Source organism: Zootoca vivipara, chromosome 7, assembly GCF_965207765.1.
Source record: "Zootoca vivipara chromosome 7, rZooViv2.hap1.1, whole genome shotgun sequence".
Taxonomy (NCBI): Eukaryota; Metazoa; Chordata; class Lepidosauria; order Squamata; family Lacertidae; genus Zootoca; species Zootoca vivipara.
Window position 1 is genome coordinate 59084806 of NC_142590.1, and position 19244 is coordinate 59104049.

The 19244-nt window shown below is 44.7% G+C and overlaps 1 protein-coding gene across 2 annotated transcripts in view; it reads right to left on the reverse strand.

Annotated features, from left to right (window-relative positions):
* The window catches only part of LAMB3 (laminin subunit beta 3), a 128519-nt gene that overhangs the window by 1344 nt on the left and 107931 nt on the right, over positions 1-19244 (reverse strand). For both annotated transcript variants that reach the window (XM_035122653.3, XM_035122656.3), the window contains 12 exons: positions 18775-18930; positions 14692-14888; positions 13646-13757; positions 13002-13374; positions 11419-11579; positions 9463-9671; positions 8520-8723; positions 7579-7723; positions 3526-3733; positions 2469-2610; positions 1422-1598; positions 622-775 (listed from right to left, as the gene is read on the reverse strand). In XM_035122653.3, coding sequence (XP_034978544.3) covers positions 622-775; positions 1422-1598; positions 2469-2610; positions 3526-3733; positions 7579-7723; positions 8520-8723; positions 9463-9671; positions 11419-11579; positions 13002-13374; positions 13646-13757; positions 14692-14888; positions 18775-18930 — 2238 coding nt within the window. The remainder of the gene's footprint in view (positions 1-621; positions 776-1421; positions 1599-2468; positions 2611-3525; positions 3734-7578; positions 7724-8519; positions 8724-9462; positions 9672-11418; positions 11580-13001; positions 13375-13645; positions 13758-14691; positions 14889-18774; positions 18931-19244) is intronic.

Genomic DNA, 19244 nt, shown 5'->3' on the forward strand with positions numbered 1-19244 from the left:
TGGCTGCTTCCCAAAGCGTGTCGAGCAAAGCCATTAGGTTTGAAAGCTTCAAACCGAAGCGTTCAAATGAAGCATCGGAAAAAATCTGGCACTTGGCTTGGCAACCAGTTAAGATGCAAGCCTGCGAGTGGCTCTATAGGACACTGTGTTTACATGACACCCCCACCCCACCCTTCAGTGGACATAACATCAAAAGAACGAGCGGAAATACACAGGGGTTATTGCAGTAGCCTTTTGTTTCACCTCTCCACAAAACCCTGAAACTGGACAGGCAGAGATTTTGCTACTCCACAAATGCACACAGCCTCCATTTTGGAGAACATGCTCACAAGGCCTTATCGTTTCAGAAGATTCCCATCACCCCTGATTACTGGCCAAGCCAGCTGGATGTCATCAACATCCAAAGGGCCAAAGGTTCCCCATCCCAGATTTGTACCCAAAATGAAACACCTGCAATACTGCTTTTGACTTTAGAGGATTCTACGTATTCTAGAGATAAAATTAATCCAAAGAGAAGCTTTATGACTGACACACTAGTTCTTTACAAATCCCTAATCCTGTGTGGTCAGGCAAGGCAAAGAAAATTACTGTGAGGTCAACGATAAGTCATGCTCTCCTTACCTCCCATTTTGGCCACCATACTCAAGGCTTCTGTGAACAATGTGCTGGCCTCCTTGTGGGCATTTTGGATCCGAGTCCCTTGCTCTCCTAGGTTTGATCCTTGTCCCATCCTCCTCTTAAGTTCTGCATATTTTTGTCTCACCTGTTCAAATCTCTGTGAACAAATTGATGGAACAGGCTAATGTCACACATCTGACGGCTCTATCACGTGGATGCCATAGAACTTCCAATATCCCAACCTCCACTACAATATCCCCCGATGTTCTGGAGCAGATCTGTGGAAGGTGCAGAGGGTGCAAGGAGGAGGAGGGGGGATTCTATTGCTCAAGCATAAATCCTTGCACTAATGGAACAAGTGCATTGGCTATACCCCTGTATAACTAGATCAAAGGATTACAAAAAAAAGATGAGCTGAGGCTGACGCATGTGATATGTAAAATGCTCTTTAAACAACCCAGTTCTATGAGTTCCATCAGTCCTCAGTGCTCTGTTGTTTACGACTATAATTGAACCAAATATGGAAAGCTGGACGAGCAAAAGAGAGAAGGTATGTATGATAGAGGCGCTGTATTATAGTGAGGCACCATGCCATTGTCAGGAATAACCACCAAACTGGGAGCAGAATTCAAAGCATCTGCCAAAAGGTATTGGCCAGGGCTGCTTGACTAATATTGCACCCCAGAGCATGCAAACAACTACAGGAAACACAGCAGTATGTTTTCCTTGAATCACAATGTGACAGCTTTAAAATGAAGGGGGGAAGAAACATTGCAGTGTCTGGAAGCTCCCATTTCCCATACCTGCTGAGTGCTCCTCGCTTGCTCACTAGCTTCTCCTGCTTTTTGCTGAGCATCAGCAGCCAACAACAGGTTCTGCTTTGCATTGAGTTGTAGCTGGGCAAGTCTCCCAGTGAAGCCACCCAGCTGACCAGTGATGTCCTGCACATGCTTCTCAGCTGGATTAAGGACAGCCTGGATCTGAGCATCCCAAAAGAGGAAACATTTAGCAATGTAAATTCTTGTCCCTGAAAAAAAATATTAATTCCAAAAACTTTGCTCTACTGGGGAATCTATGGAAAACACTCTAATAGGATGGGGGTCACCAACTTTTTTTGGACCAGCAGGCACACTTCAAATATTGAGACTGCTATAGGTGCTAGTCACAAAATGGTGGTTGTTAGGATATGGCAGAAGACAAAATGGCTGACACAGGGGTATGGCAGCACAAAAAAATGAAGCGAGTCCAGTCATTACTGATTTCTGCCTCCTGCTCCCCCAACAACCTCCTGCTTGCCATAGGAAGTCACCCATGTCCTGCTAATCCCAATGGTGGAGATGGCACAATATTGATTACACAAATACCACACAATGATGCTGTTGCTGTCTAATAAAAATGGAAAAATTCCCCAGTACCGGGGAAAATATATGTGTACAAGAATATATTCTCTTGCACCAAAAAATGCAAAACAGCCAACAACTGCCCGCATGGCAATCCATGTCGCAGGAAATAATCAAGACTTGAAATGGGACTGAGTATTTTTATGTTAACTGTTTAGAGTTAAAATAGTTGACATTACCCGGAGCAGGGAAGGGAAGGGAAGTTATGATGCTCTGAGTCTGAAATCAATCTTTATAATGTTATGCCTTTAAATAGGTAATGTGCTTTATTGTTTCTGTCGGGGAGTGTGTAGGTGTTCCACCTTCACAGAATTTCTTTTTTTTAACGTGAGTCATCGACAGAACAATAACGATGTATTTGGGCTTGGAGGATCACAAGTCCCGCAGGCTTGCTTTAGAGTAAGCCATTCATTTGGGAGCTTCAGAGCCAGACACTCAAGCGTCACTCGCCTCATTAAGGCGGTCTTGGATGAGCCGGAGGGAATAGCCAGAGCCACGGATAGTGTCCTCGGCCTCCTGAAGTGCTGTGTTTGCCTGCTTCAAATTCTCCACCACATCTTCCACATTGGCCCCAATAGCATTTGCCCGGTTCCTAGGAAAATGTTAAATATATATTTATTAAAAAGCACCCCTCTGAATTCCCATCACATATTGCTACATGAAAAATAAGACAGACTGGGGCAGTAAGAAGTGGGAAGCAGCAGAGAGGATGGACTACAACAAGCATTTATAAACAAAGGCTGCATCCACACCATACATGTAAAGCACATTTTACTCTCAAATGGTGGTACCTCGGTTTATGAACACAATTGGTTCCGGAAGTCTGATCATAAACTGAAGCGTTCATAAACTGAAGCGAACTTTCCCATTGAAAGTAATGGAAAGTGAATTAATCCGTTCCAGATGGGTCCGCGGCGTTCGTAAACCGAAAATTCGTAAACCGAGGTGTTCGTAAACAGAGGTTCCACTGTACAAATAATTCAATGCAGCAGAAAATTGAACAAACTTTGTTGCATTACATTCTTCATTAAATTATCTTTCCATCAATATATAATTTTATGGTATTACTCTTAAAAAAAGTGGTGTTATGAGAGCCATCAAACCTCAGAAATACACTTTCTGCAACAGGTTTCCACAATTCTGGCCACTAGTGTAGGTGGATTGGATGCAGGGTTAATGTCTGCCCAGAAAGGAGAGCGATGTTCCTGTATTCAACCAATAGAGTGGGGTGATGCTTCAACAATGTGGCTGGCATGCTTCTACCAACAGATCTCAGTGGGTGCTAAATGAAACCACACCACATATATGGTGTCTTAATTGCATTAGTTTAAAAACTTGAGGTTTTGAGAAGCCTCAAGAAGGCAAGGAATCTTGTACTAGCTATAGGGTAGGACCTTTCTTCTTCTGAACAATCTCTTAGGTGGGCTCATGGCCAAATGCTACTGAAACTACAAACAGGTTCCATCACTCTCCTTACACGATCCAACGGTACTAAAGGCCTCTTTACCTGGCTTCTTCTGCCTGCTGCTGAAGCTGTCTGGCCTTAGCAATATCCCCAGCCGTTTGGGAAATGAATGTCTCAGGGCACTGCAGCTTAGCTGCCAGGCTCTGAATCTCATTCATTTTCCTGAGGACTGTGGCAGTGTCAGCGGGAAGGCGAAGGGAGAGGACGTAATCGCTGACCTGCTGGATGGTAGCAGCATCAGTATCTGGGTCTGAAAAGATAAGAGTGGGGGAAAGTCAAGTGGAGGCCAAGTGAGACTTATTCAACAAACCAGAAGCTTCCTTGAAGCAAATCAAACACTGCGTAGCTAGGGAAAGCCAGATCTGCTGCTCTTCCAAATAAAATTACAGGACAAATATTGGTGCAAAGACACACACATTTCATCTTCACCTGAGTTCACGCCAAACTCTTGTCTTCACTGTTATTTTTTTCCTTGGAGATGGAAGGAAACACTGTTGTCCAATCGTGGCTATGCTAAAATCCAGGATTCCCCCAGGATTCCAGAAAACAATCTGAAGAAACTGAACTCAGGCAGGCCACAGCCCTATTCAGGTATTGTGCCTCCATCGTATGAAGAGGAAGGTCTGGAGAAGGGAGCCTCCTCTACACATGTCACCTCTACAACATGTGACACAGACTAAAGCTCTGTGTGATCAGGGTTTGAAATCATACAAGGAGCCCAAAGGCATAAAGCAGACTCTGCGATTCAGACCTTCTAGTTGTGACACCTGGAGAGCAGTGGGGACACCATGCAAGAAGCATGGTTAATAAGCATGGCTCCATTCTCCTGTGATTATTAGAACCACACAAAGGCTTTATCTCCTGAACAGGGCTTGTGTGAGTCTAGGAATTAAAGGCATAACTGAGGCCAGTTAAGTCATGGGATGTCGATGGGGAGGGAAATGGAGGGAGAGATTGAGAATTGGCCTGTGTGGGTGTGTCAAACTGTTTATGGTATCCTTGAGCTCAGCGTTAAGAAATGGCCCTCTCCATCCCATTTTATACTCCTCTAAGCTCTTTATCAATCCTGACTCCTTTTCAACTGTATAGCCCAATGAGAGGAAGTTTTTAGAAGGGTGGAAAGAAAAAGTAGGCCCTTTGCCACCTCCAACCAACACTCAAAGTGTTCCTATTCTAGACTGTACAAAGCACTGACAAGGAACATTCCTGTTAGGGTGTGGGTGATACACCCTACAGGTGATACACCTGTGTTGTAGGTTCCCACTGTTCCTTATATTAGCAAAGCCAGAAATGTTTTAAAAAAAAAGCAAGCAAGCAGATTGAAGAGAGAACATAAGGGTGCTAAGAAGAAATTCAGGAAGAGTCAGAAGCTAACAGTTAAGGGGGAAACTAGGCATGGACATATTGATGGCCTTTGTCAATGGAAAGCATTATTGGAAGGGTGTGGTTTTGAATGGAGGGGGAGCAAGGGAAAGGGGTCCATGCCTTCCTACTAAACATTTATCTGCTTTAAACCACCCCTGCTTTCTCTTGCCGCCACCCCCCAACTTTTCAGGGTTTGAGGACCTTGGGGAAAGCCCTCGGATTTGCTCCATAGAATGCCACCAAACTGTCACTATTTTGCGGGAGGGTTTCAAGCACATACTGTACATTTAAGTTCACACAATCCAATTGGATTAACACACTCTGTCACCCTAGCACAACAAATCAACTTTATAAAAGAATCAGCCTCTTTGCAGTTTGAAAAGTGAAGAAAATGCAACAAAAAGGGTGGGATGAATGAACGATTAACAGGAGGGTATAAAAACACCCCACAAGCAAATCAGGACAAGCAAATCAGGACAAATTCTCAATGTTGTATAACCATCTCACACGCAAATCAGAACAAATGCTCAGACTGGATAGAGTCTAAGCTCTGCATAAGCTTTGTGCAAGAAAATCCAGGTGAATTCTAAATAAACAGGTTGTCTGGAGGAGCTCTTAGTTAACATTCCAGTTGTGTAGACATTCCCCTTTTGAATCTAGCCACCCTAGCTGTCAGCAGCACTTCTTATTCTTTCTACATGTAGACATTTTTCAAAGCAGCAGGAGTTAACTGGTCCATCACTCTCTGCATCTGCCACATCAAGAGATGCCTCAACATTTCATGATTTATTCTCACAACCAAAGTATCCCACCCTCTCGGTATTCTCCCCTAGATACTTGTCATTTCACAGCCTTCGTGCTTGTCAGTATGCACTGCTAGAATTTTGCCAGTGACAGGACCTATCTCTTACCTCAGGGAGAAATCTCAAGCAAGAGATGGAGGGAGAGGGAGAGGGAGAGGGAGAGAGAGCGCTATTCAAATAGGCAAGTTGTTATATAAAGGCTTCTAACAAAATAATATTAGCTCATGATAATGCATGACTTAAAAGAAAAAGGATTGAGGAGCACATGCTAAATAATGCCTGCAATTTAAAAACAAATGTGTTAATATACATAAGGAAGAAATCACCCAGGATGATGATCAGACAATTAAATAATCCTATGCACAATCCTTTACAGGCTCCCTCGGCCTGTAAAGCAAGATGAGCGCCGCAACCCCAGAGTAGTTCACGACTAGACTTAACTGTCAGGGGTCCTTTACCTTTACTTTACCTTTATGCACAATCCTATGCATTTTAGTCAGAAATATAGTCCACTGTGTTCAATGGAACTTACTCTAAAGTAAGAGTCCCAAGGGCTAAAGCCTAACAGTGAAACCCCATATGTATCCACTCAGGAATAAGTCCTATTGAAGTTAGCTGGTATAGGTTTGTAGCCTGAGGAATTCAGCTATGGCCTAATCAGATTAGACCAATTAAATTAATGAACTGAAGTTAGTCATGCCTATTAACTTCAGTGAGCCTAGTCTGAGTAGGACTAGTGTTGAATATCTTTTTTTCTTTTCTTTACACATTGGACTCCCCTGAAGATGATGTTGGACAGATACCATGTCTGGATTTATTTTTTTCAGGGGTGGGCAATTGAAGAACCATTAAGTCAATTAGAGACGACAGGAGAGGAACTTCTAGCAAAAAACACAAGTTAGCAGGTCACAAATTCCAGATACTCTCATACACCCAGGAGCTCAAATGTGAAAATGTTCACCTCTAAACAAAAAAAATAAAGCCATGGCACCAAATCAGCTTCCTTATCATGGGGCTGGTTAGTAGCACCCATGTGTTGCTGGGGAACAGGGGTGGGTGGGAAGGAAGAGCCAGGGATAGACTCTTCTCTGTGATGGTCCCAGATCTCGGGAACACCTCCCCCCCTAGGAAAATATGGATGGCTCCCTTCTTTGTCCACAATTACCTCACTGAATTACTGTCAGCACCTGCATCCTAGAATTGGTAGGAACCTCAAAGCTCATCAAGTCAAACCCTCCTGCTTTGCCCAAATTGTGTGAAACTGTAATGTCAGAATGCCACCACTATCAGTGCCCCATTGACCAAACTTCTGCAACTAGATCCTAGGCTGGCATATCCTTTCTCTTAAAGGCACTCATGCACTGCCGGTACAACTTTTCTACCACATGCCCTTGACTCAAAAGTAAACTCCCACATATTTTAAGCATAACTTGGGAAGTAGTCCAGCTCATAACCTTTTGGATAAAGCTTTTGTGCATTACTGCTATGATGCACAATGGATTCTATTTCCGTACCAGCAGGTAAAAGACACAGACAATCGGCAAAAGATTTTGAGCAAGGAAAATATGAGCAGGAAGAATGGTTTTGTAACAGCCACCCTCGAATAGCGGCAAATTTGCTGTATGCTTTTCATTTGCTGTATTTGTCTCTGAAGGGCTTGGAGGAAGTCTTGCCTGTTATCTAACATATTGTTCTTTCCCCAGCAACAGCTAGCTGCTATCTATGTGGCCTTAGCATACATTTTAGAACTATTCATATTCCTGTAAGCATGAAACTTTTTAATCTTCCAACTTTTTAATTGAAATTGGTCCAATGAATAGCACTTGATCATTTGCTTCATGTATGTGTATTTTATGAGAAAGCTGACCATTTTAAAGATAATGTAATGACAAGAAATCAAAGACAGAAGTTTCATGCATAGACTTACCTGACAGGAAGTTGCGAACCTGGTAGATGAACTGTTGGGTGCGATGGATATCTCCCTCTATCTGGGCCCTAGTTGAAGTCATTTGATCTCCCAGGCTCCGGGCATTAGTCTGAATTTGGCCAACAGCTATTTCTGCAGCTCTGATCTGTGTCAAACAACATGCAAGACAGAGTCAGTTTCTTAGATCCTAAGATTCCAGAGTGTCATTCATCCATACTTTCAATCTCCCTGTTTCTTAATTACCCAGTGCTTCCTAGTATTTCAGAGACAAAAAAACTGTGTTTTTATAGTGAAAAATGTAGAAATGTAGAAAGAAAATGAATGGTGCCATTGCCTTCTCTGCATCAACCAACAGGCACTCAAAACCTGAGTTTTGCATGATCCCACTATGGCATCACAACAACATGCATTATGCACATTCACAAGCAGGTTCTCATTTGTGCCACACACCATATTTTTGTTCAGGAAGAGGACACACCCAAGACGCTTCTTGGATGTTTCACTTTCAGCTGTTGTGCTGGTGCAGAGGCAGCTAACCTGGGTCCTTCCAGGTGTTTCTCAATGACAACTCCAATCATCCTTGAATGTTAACCATGTTGGCTAGGGCTGATGAAAGCCTGAGCCCAACAACTTATCTAGAGGACACCCTGCGCTGTGCAGTGTACCTGTCAGACAGGGCACCCTCACAAAGCAATATTCGCCAGGTGGATCACCCAAATTGAAAAGTTAGCCGGGCAGAGTAGAAAACTGAAGGAATGCTGTTTGCATGTTGGGTGTCGTGCCAACCATGTTCACATGTTCACAAAAAGCCACACAGCACAAGTCATGCATTTTCCTTGGCAATTGCAAGAGATCTTTCACTCTGTCTCCCAAGAAGGCAAAGGTTGGAGCTCTCCTTTTCCTTTCTACACACACACACACACACACACACACACACACACCATCTTTGTAGTCTCCTGAAATCGGATATTTAAGTTGTGGATATCTTGGGAGGTTTTCGTGGCAGTTTGGATGGAACTTCCAGAAAGTGAGAACACGCCAGTACATCTCCAACCAGGGCCACATCCAGTTGTGTTTTGCTGTGGACATACTTCTCCAGGACATTCCCCAGGGCTGCAAATCTCTGATCTGATGCCACTGCAAATCTAAACAGAGAAGCCACACAATCAGTTAAGTTATGCCTTCAATAATGCAAAAACCAAAAATGATTCAGGGAGTTACTATCTTCATGCACTTATATACAGCACATCCACTGTTATGCACAGCACACAGCTTTAGATGCCTAAATGGAGACAACATAAAAGGCAATCAAATAAGAAGGTTCTATGGGCATGGCCAGGAACCTGCCAAGGCCCTTGACATGTAGAGAGAGTCAATGGGTGCTGCCTTGGGTATTTGGGTCGGAGGTGCCTCACCCTTACTCCAGGAGGCAAGCAGACATCCTCTCCCTACCCCTTTGCAAAATTTCTGCCCAACTACGAACAGCTGTAGGGCTCACAGGAGAGAAAGAGATCCAGAGGCAGAGATCCAGAGATCCAGTTGAGAGTCCTGATATCCCAAACTCCTCCGCACCCATAAATTTCATTTGAGAACACTTGCGCTGAAATGCAGCAAAATTAGATGGGTGATTTTTCATGGAAACCGGAGATGCTGACATCAGTCTCCATGGCAATAGTAGAACAGCAGAAAAGAGGAATAAAAAAACCCCCAAAACAATAACCGACTTTGGCTGCAAACAACCTCCCGCCTCATTAGTCTGCAGCCATTATTGGGCTACAGTCGGAACAATGGGAAGCAGTGTTCACTGGGTATCAGGGTATGAGGCAAATTGAGCAATGATGCTATGCAGCAGCACCTTTGGCAGAGGCTAACTGCTGGCTTCACCTTATTAATGGCAGGAGTCAAGTTTGGAGAGAAGGCCATTTCATCCTGCAGAGCCTCCAGTCCCGACCCATGGCTTGCAAGATCACTCTCTAGCACCTCAGCACTCTGCCTGTTTTCCGCAGACTGGGCCAGCAACCTGGAAGAGCCAGCTATGCGCAAGCTGGCATTGGAAGACGTCTGATGCGCAGAGCTGAGTGTCTTGAATGCTCCTAGGGAAACAAAGGAAAAATGATGTTTAGATGGCTTAGTGACTCACAATGCAGCTTTCCTTTCCAAGGCCTCCTGGTATGGAGTTCTACCTTGAAAAAAAGGAGGAAGGAGGATCTGCCAGAGCAGTGAATCACAAGGACGCCAGCTGAAAAGCACTTGCCAATCACCATTCACATGAAACTGCTTAATGGCTGTTTTTCTCTTGAATTAATGTGGGGGTTTTTATAAAAAAAAATGTACTATACAAAGCTAAGCTGTACTGTATATGGTATAGTAAAGATGTACCTCTGCCACCTGCAGCTCCAAGATTCACATCAGAACTTAGCAAGCTGAGGTATGTGGTCTGTCACACCTCCTTCCTTCCATCAGGGTTCAGAAAAGGAGGCAAAACTGAAGCTACTGCAGTAAGTAAACGTGTAGATTTGAGAAAGCGCTGGAGGATCAGTGTTGAATCCTCCTTAGCCTTCCAGAGTAAATATATTACATCTAGAGATGCCATCACACCTCACCTACAGCAAAATCCAGAAGCTAATTTGGAGCTTCCTAATCAAGGGAAACATCCAGTGATTTTCAAGGGAAGCAAAAAGAGTTTCAATCAGACTGGTGATAATTCCCTGGAGGGGAGGATGTTCTGCACACTTCTAATTAGATCACCAAGCAGGAACAACTTAAAACATACATTTCTTGAAATGGCCTACTAATACCACTGGGGTGTGTCTGGAAAGTCTCAGAGCAGCACTTTGCTGCTAAGAACTATAGGCTGTGTGATGCAAGTGAGAAGAATAATTAGAAATGCCTTGCAAATCTGCTGGAGACTGGAGCCCGGGATCAAGTCACACACTGAAAGTCATTCTTTATATTTTCTTTTTTGTCGTTCCCCCCCCCCTATTTTTTCTTTTGTATTCTTTTTCTTTTTCCTTTTTTAGTATAGATTTTTTCTTTTTGGTATGAGAATGGTTGTCTTCCTGCTTTCCGCCCTGACTCCCTAGAGCTTTCTGGTGGCAGGAGGGGGCTTTGGGGCGGGGGAGGGGGAGGGAGACATAAACCCAACCATAAAATGGACCACCTTCAACTGTTCGCCTGCATGGGATTCTCCTGTGGCAGGGGAGGGCCCATGGAAGGGGGGTGGAAAGAAGGTGGAAAATATGTTTATGTAAGTACCGTTTTTGTAATCTGTAAAACTAATAAAAATTATTTTTTTAAAAAAAATGAAAGTCATTCTTTTTGATATGAGTTAAGTTACTTTGAAGCACGGCAAAATTTGTTCACTAGATATGCTAGTGGGATGAGGATACACACCCTGAGCTGTGGGGCCGGTTCCATAACACCTTTAACACAGGGAAGAAGAAGAAAAATAATATCCCAGTATCTCACAGTAGGTTGCCATTTTTAAGCAACTGAAAGCAAAAGTGCTTTACGGAAATTACCAAAGCTTCCTCCGAGGGTCACTAGGAAATGTGCTTTTGTGAGAGTGCAACATTGTCTCTGATATGAGCTCCTGTACTTGGATCCACTCTAACAGGCAAAGGAGGGGGTTTGGAAGAGGAAAAATGAGAAGAGGGAAAGATTGTGAAAGCCTGACTTAAGTTGAAGATCTCTCTTCTTCAATTTCTTTCAGGCAGGACACAAAATCCACAATATGGCGAAGCCGCCCCTTAATCAGATAATTGTCCATATTTGCAGAAGGAGATACAGCCACTTATGTCTGAACTGATGAATGTAGTGGTTGAAACACAGGTTTTATACCCGAGACATCTGTGCTTCGGCTGGCTTCAAACTGAGCCTTCTTGTTTTGGTACTCAGTGATGATCAGAATCAGGCTTCTATCAAGATTATCCATATCTATGGATAAAGAGGATGCTTCATCCCTGAAAGGTATTTCATGTCTTAAACCTTCAATGGTCTGCCTGGAATGAACAAACAAAAAAACAGGATAGTTGGTTTTGGTTTCCGCATACATCTTGTAATTATTCTTATTCTTTCATCCGGTGATTACTGCCCTTAAAACCTTCATGCCAACATCCGCCCATGAAATCAGTGGCACTTCTTTGAAAAAAAGCTTGAAGATTCTGACTCATATTTCAGCAGCTGAGGACCCACTGGTATCAAATGCAGGACAACAAATGTAACGGGAAGGGACAGAACAGAGAGGTTTTGATTTATTACTATTATTTGTTTGCTAATTTTCTATACAACCCTTCATCTGAGGATCACAGGGCAGTTTATAATAATTAAAATAGACAAGGGCTGAAGTGAATAAAGTAGTTAAAACAATTGGTTCAAACATATAGTCACTGAATGGGCAGCTAGACAGCACCTTGAACATGCATAATGTTTCACAGATTTTATACTGTGAAAGAAATGAAAGCATGACATTAGTATTCTATGCCCCTATGAGGGACTAAAAGACAGTGACATTTTCATAGACTGCCAGTGAATCAAGGGGCTCCTGCAGACAATCTGCTTATTGAACATTCATTCCACTTTGCATGAAGTTTATGCAGAGGTTAGATTATGTGAGGTCTTTCTTGAGTATTCATTCCTATCTTGTTTGCAGGGCAGTAATGTAGCAATGAGCCTTCGTCCTGATTGGTTGCCTGGCATTCATATGTCTTACCCACACTTTTAAGTACATTTCCTTGTCATTTTCCTAAGCACTCTTTTTCAAGTTGGATTTGTCTCACAACAGAGCACTTTAATCCACTTCACAAACCTCCATTTGCAATATGCACTTGAATCCCTCTCACAAAAGAGGGGCAGTCTAGAGGCACCCAAATACTGGGAAGGAACTAGGGCCCCTCTCTAGGTCCCCGGCAAAGCAGGAATCTTTGCCCAAGGTGGGGCTTGAACCTGCAACCCTGAGATTAAGCATTCTACCCATTAGGTAGAAAAGAGACTGCTTAAAAGCAAAGCATCAGAGTCCTCGGTCCTGTATACCTGAAGGAGCGTATCCACCCCCATTGTTCAGCCCGGACACTGAGATCCAGCGCCGAGGGCCTTCTGGCGGTTCCCTCACCGTGAGAAGCAAAGCTACAGGGAACCAGGCAGAGGGCCTTCTCGGTAGTGGCACCCGCCCTGTGGAACGCCCCCCCCCATCGGAGGTCAAGGAGATAAACAACTACCTGACATTTAGAAAACACTTAAAGGCAGCCCTGTTTAGGGAAGTTTTTAATCTGTGATATTTTAATGTATTTTGTTATTTGTTGGAAGCCGCCCAGAGTGGCCGGGGAAACCCAGCCAGATGGGTGGGGCATAAATAATAAATAATAATAATAATAATGCTTTGGGCAATGCTTGCTGCCAGTAAGTAGAATGCAATTCCTGTTCACCTGATTGCAGCAATGGCATTGGCCACCTGATCCAGCCCTTGCTCCGCCAAGAGTGGGTTTCCCAGGATCCCTTGGATGAGCTGCGCTTCACCTTCTGCTTCTAAGAGGCGGGTGCTGAAGCTGGAGCTCATTGTCCCCACCTGAAGCCGCTGGGTGGAATTTTTCAAGGTGGCCTGGCGCAAGCCAAACCTATTGAGCTCATCATCATAGACCTGGAAGCAAGGGTTGCATGCCTCACAGTGGTCGTAGTTGCCACAGTAGCCCCGCTGGCACTGGTCACAGCGACCTCCGGTAAAGCCGGGACGGCAAAGGCATCTGCCCGTCAGCTTGTCACAGCCCATTTCCTCTGTGCCCTGGAAGTTGCAGTCGCAAGCTGTTGAGAGAGGAGAACAAGAAGGGTCTGGATCCCTCAAAAATAGTCATAGGCTTCACTTGCTGGTTACAGGCTGACATTTCCACAGTGCATCCCTCTGGCTGCTCACTATTTTCCCCAACAGCCAGCTGTTAGATGGCTGGGAGATGAACTACAACCACATCGGGAGGGCCACAGGCTCCTCCAGACCTGAGTTAGATGGAGCAGTAAGATGGCAAGAACCATTTAAATACCCAGTGGTTTCCAGGTGGGTGCAACCTACATCCCTTACCTCTACATCCTGTCCTGACATCGCCATAAGATTGGTCCGGACAAACCCATACTTCAGAAGCAGAGCATGTCAGGCCCCCATAGCCTTCTCTGCATGGACACTGCCCTGTAAACTGCAGAACAAGAGAGAGATGCCAGGGAGGAAATCACTTTGACATAGGACTGCAGAGTTAGGCCTGTTGGTCTGGAGAATAATTGAGTTCCAGAAGGGGTTTACAAGGAAAAGCTCCAACTTTGGCCTTAGCTGCTTGTTTTTCATGAGAAAGCATTTGTGGTAGGAATGGAAAAATCAGCCTATTTCTGTTACAGGTCAGTATTTGAGCATTATGTTCAGTTTTAGGTCTGTTACAGTCTAAGTTTTACAGTGTTGGGGTTTTTAAAAATGCAAAAGAAAAATTACATTTAAATGGCACACGTTATATTCATCCTTCCCCTTAAATACATGGGATTGCATGCAATGCTATTCCTACTCAGAGGAGGCCCATTGAAATTAATGGACATGACCAATTTAGGCTTATTCATCTCAGTGGATGTACTCTCAGTAAATGTCAATTGGTTACCAGCCACAGTCCTGTATGCTTTTTAATGCTCCCCCACAAATATGCATTGTTGTATGCATTTTTCCATAAAACAAATTTCATGTGCATTCTTAAAAACTGCCTTGCAAAATTAAGATAAATCTGATGGACAGATGCATTTTAATCCACATAGCCATCAGGGACCGACCAGCAAATTAGGCCACTTTGCTTTAAAATGAATTTTTCCTCCATCTCTAATTCAAACAGGCAACAGCAACCCTCACCCTCAGATATACAGCCTCAATTAGTAAAATATGCAGAGAGCATTACCACCCAATACCACTGAATGTACTAAGTACTCTCAAAGGTAGCCTAGCTACTGAGCAAAACAGCTTCCCCCCCCCTCTCTGCGGGACTAAGAAGACAATGCCCTGATTGTGGTGCTACAAAGTGCAATGGCCCAGAATTTCCCTCTTCCCGCCCACCTCTAGAGCTGTAAGCTCCTGCACTGGTGCTTCGTGGGCAGTACCTGGTTACACTGAGGGCTGCGTGAATGCTGAGGGTCACAGTTGCAAGCCTGGCAGCCCTGCCCACTTGCAATTTTCCAGTGATTGGCGGCACATTCATCACACTTGTCTCCCACTACATTGGGGAGGCAAGAACAGCGGCCCGTCTCGTCGTCGCATGGCACGTTACGGCGGCTGCCTAAAACGCTGCAGGCACAATCTGGAAAACAAAGGGGCCAGCATTTTTGTCGGAACTACTGGGGGGTGCTCCTGGGGGTGTGGGCAGGAGGTATCCCGTCTCCTTTGAACTGCCCTGAGACCTGTGGGCACAGGGTGATATATAAATAAAATGGATACAATCCAAGTTGATGAAACCCCTCAGTCCTCCAGTAGCAAAGCCTTGTTCTAAAATGCTTTCCCTTCAGTGCTGGCTCCAGGTTTTGAAAGTCATGCCAATGGCAGGTGGAGCCAGAGGCAAAAGAAGGTGGGCCAATGAATGTAAATGTGGCCTTTCTCAAGTAGGCCATGGTGGCGTTAGCCCTACGCAGCTAGTGCTGAGAGTGAAAGAGTTCATTATTGAAGCAATAGGAACCCAGGGGGGCGGATTCAGTTAGGCTATAAAACAAGCGGGGGGGGGGAGTTAAGAGTTAGTTCAGTTGTTAGTTCAGTTGGAGAGTTGAGCTGCGGGGTTGAGTTGAGATGAGGGAGTCTGTGGGTTGGTTGGTTAGTTTGTGTGAGAGATAAAACAAATCTGAGTCAGAAACAGTTAGCATCTGAGAGGAACAGCAGATAACATCGGAGTTTTAAGTGGAAACTGGGAGGAGGTGGGTTTGAATTGTGAACAAGAGTGAGGAAATTATAGGAAGGTATAGGCCGGTATAGGAACCAAGTTAAGATATTGTCTGAGCACCATTTAAGAAACCATACACTTGTTCTCTGTACAAAATAAACTGAAGTTTATGTTCACTTTCAAACTCTGACTGGACTCAGTGATTACCAGGAAGCACCTGGTTGGTGGCAGCGGGAAACCAGTGGTGGCACAGGGATCAATCGACCGTAAAACGTCTGGGGACCCTGTGTGATCGCCACAGCTATTTTCTATATACCCCTCTCTGTCTTCCATCCAAGCAAGGGAAATGTCCAAGGATGGACATTTCCATAGAGTGATTCTCAGGGAGTGATTCGCCTCCAGTCCCCAGCTCTGCTCTAGACTTCCTGCAACACATTGATCTGGAAGGAGGAAAGGATCTCTCTGGAGGTGTCAGTGACCCCCACCCATCTGGCTGCAGACCAGATCCTTGTGCTCTTGGAGGAAACTGATTTTCTGGACCAATTTCAGTCAGGGTTTAGGGCTGGTTTTGGCACAGAAATTGCTTTGGCCACCCTTCATGATGACCTCCGTTGGGGCAGAGACAGGGGAAATGTATCCTCATGTCCTCAATCTCTCATCAATGTGTCCTTGATCTCTCACGGGCTTTCAATACCATTGGTCATTGTATCTGGGGCAGATGTCTGAGATGAGGGTAAGCTGCACCGCTTTGCGGTGGCTCCAGTCCTACTTGGATGGACATTTCCAGAGAGTGATGCTCAGGGAGTGCTCTTCAACACTATGAAGCCTTCAATGTGGGGTTCCTCATGGTTCAATTTTATTCCCCCCATGCTGTTTTACATCTACATGAAACTGCTGGGTGGCGTCACCCAGAGCTTTGGAGTACATTGTCAGCAATATGCTGGCGACACACAGCTCTACTTCTCCTTTACATCTGCAGATGTGGCTGTGGGTGGGTGATGGCTCCCCACTTGAGGAATGCTCTCCCCAGGGAGCCTCACCTGGTGCCTTCATTACACATCTTTAGGCACCACGGGAAAACATCCTTCTTCTCCCTGGCCTTTGGCTAATTAAACAATCTATGGCTTTTAAAACTGTATGACGGATGGGGTATTGTTTTCATTTGTTATCTTTTTGTGCTATTATATTGTAAACCACCCTGTGAGCCTTAGATGAAGGACGGTATAGAAATTTACTAAATCTATTCAGCATCAAATTAAGAATGGAGGCTGGTTGTTCTTCATGCTTGATGTCACCACAGACATTGTAATTATCAAAGCATGCATCTCAGACTGGAGGCGAACATCATGAGACACCAAGGTCTGCATTTCAAATCAAGGAGATGCACACTTTGGCAACATCACTAATCAATTTCAGTTTTGAACTGAGGCTATGACAGGCAGTGCCCATTACCACTCCAGATACTAGTCATATCCAAGCAGATCCATGAAATTAGATTTGTTTCCTCACCACAGACCCTTTCCCCCTTCAGCTGACCACAGGAGGTCAGGCTTCTTATGAATAATGGCAGGAACATACAAAGCTGCCTTCTACTGAGCCAGCAAACTGGTCCACCTCACACACTGTTGTCTACACTGACTAGCAGTAGCTCTCCAGGGTTCCAGGCAGAGAACATTCCCAGCTGGAGATGCCGGGGACTGAACCTGCAACCTTCTGCATGGAAGGCATTTGCTGTGCCACTAGGCTACAGTCCTTCCCCAAGGTGATTCTGTCCAACTATTGCTATCATGTTCTGCTGTTTTCCAAGATCCAGCTTAGCAAAGCAGCTACTGCCACCTGCTGGGAGGCAGCTGCAACCCATCAGTATAGCCACTTGCAGAGGCTACATTTCATTTTAATCTAAAGCAAGGCAAGGTCTGCCCAAGAGATTGCGATGGATAAATGAAGGTGGATCTAGAGACGTGAGATTGGTTATGTAAGCCGAGCCTCAGTTGAAACCATATGCCACAAGGGACCTGCCTGGAGCATAAGTGCTAAGATCTTCAAATCTGTGTGAAATTGAAAGAAAAACTCTTTTCCCCCTTCTTCCATCTTCCTAGGGCTATGTTTTGAATGTTTCAAAATGCTCTGTTTAAAATAAAATTTAAAGGGCTAGATTGCCCTTACATAGTATGCTGTTGTGGACTGGTTGGATGCAGAGAAATGATGGGAGGAATCAGCTGGGGAACCCCCAAGGGAAGGCGGCTTAGAGCCAGGGAACTGGTGGTGGGACAGCAGTGAGTGGTTAGAGGGAGAAGACTGGGGGGAGGAGGAGGTGGTGGAAGGTGAAGAGGTAACAGGGTTTGGTGAGCAGGAAGAGTCTGTGACAGAGAGAAGTTCAGCATCAGAGGCAAAAGTGAAATCAGGAGAGGAGGGGGGGGGGGCAAGAGGCAGAGACGACTCCAGCAGGTGAAGAGGCATTTGTGTTTCCCCCTCCTACTGCAACAAGCCCCCCTCTCGCCCCCCCCAGAACCAGGAGATAGCTTCAGACTGCTTAGGGAAAACCCCAGAAAAGAGGGGACTTGGGCAGAGCAGTTTCTGCAACTGCTTCAAGGTGGCAAGACCTACCAGAGATGAGTTGCTATGCTCATTAGACCTGACACTCCTGTGCTGGACCTGTTTTTTTGTTTTGTTTTTTTGCTAATAAAGAGTTAACTCCACTTGCTCAGTGTGATTTACTGCTGGCTCGCTCCTGTCATATGCACACCACCAACATAAGAGCAGTGATGCTGGTGGTGGCTGTGTGAAAATGGTCCAGGTTTTGCTCACAATGAATTGATCTTCTAACAGCACAGCTTATGTGCTGCATTCATACTAGTGCAACAGCACAAGCAGAGCTTCACCAATATTATAGTCTCGTGAGCCACAGAGAAAGGATAACCAAAGAGGGTGGATCCCCCATGAAGACAGGTGTTTGTTTGCCTGATTTGGGGCCTTTGCAGGGGTCATGTGAGAGCTTTATAAAAATTATGAACAGTAGAGAAAGAAATGCTTGTCTCTCAAAACATGAGAATGGCTATAGGTTCCAAACAAACACAAGCGAAGGATTTCTTCACCCACTGTACAGTTTTCATGTATGGAATGAATTGTAATGGGATGTAGTGATCACTACTAGTTTAGACAGCATTAAAAGTAGATTAAACATATTTAACTATCTCTATCACAGTGTATAAAGGACCCTCCCAAAGAAATAAACTTTTGATTGATAACAAACAGCAGGCGGTGGCTATCTCCACCATGCCCACATCTAGCTTGGCATGGTTGAAATTTGACTAACCTCTGCAACCTTGGGGGTTAGAGTTGGTTAACTGGGTGAATCCAGGCTTGCACAAATGACAACGGCCTCCTTGCACATTGTCCTTACAGACACAGCGGCCCGTCTGGGGGTCACAACTGGAGTTAGGAACAGTGCCATCTGGGTCACATTCACAAGCTAAAAAGAAAAGACATGGAATCAACCAACTTTAAAGGTACAGGCCACACCAATAGGGTGTCATCAAAACCAGAGCTTTGTGTAGGGGTTTAGCATTGCCTTGCTCCTCATTATTTCTTTCTTCATTTGCAGGCAGGGTTGCCAATTCAGGATTCCTCTCACATTTGAAATTGGCACAAAAGATTGCAAAAAACAGGCCCATTCATTTTTCTCTGGTCAGTTGCAAGGCAGCTTTACTGTGCCTCCCTTTTAATGCATAGCAAAAGCACTTGACACTTAAGGATTCTAGTTCAGGGGGGAGCAAGAGGAAAGCC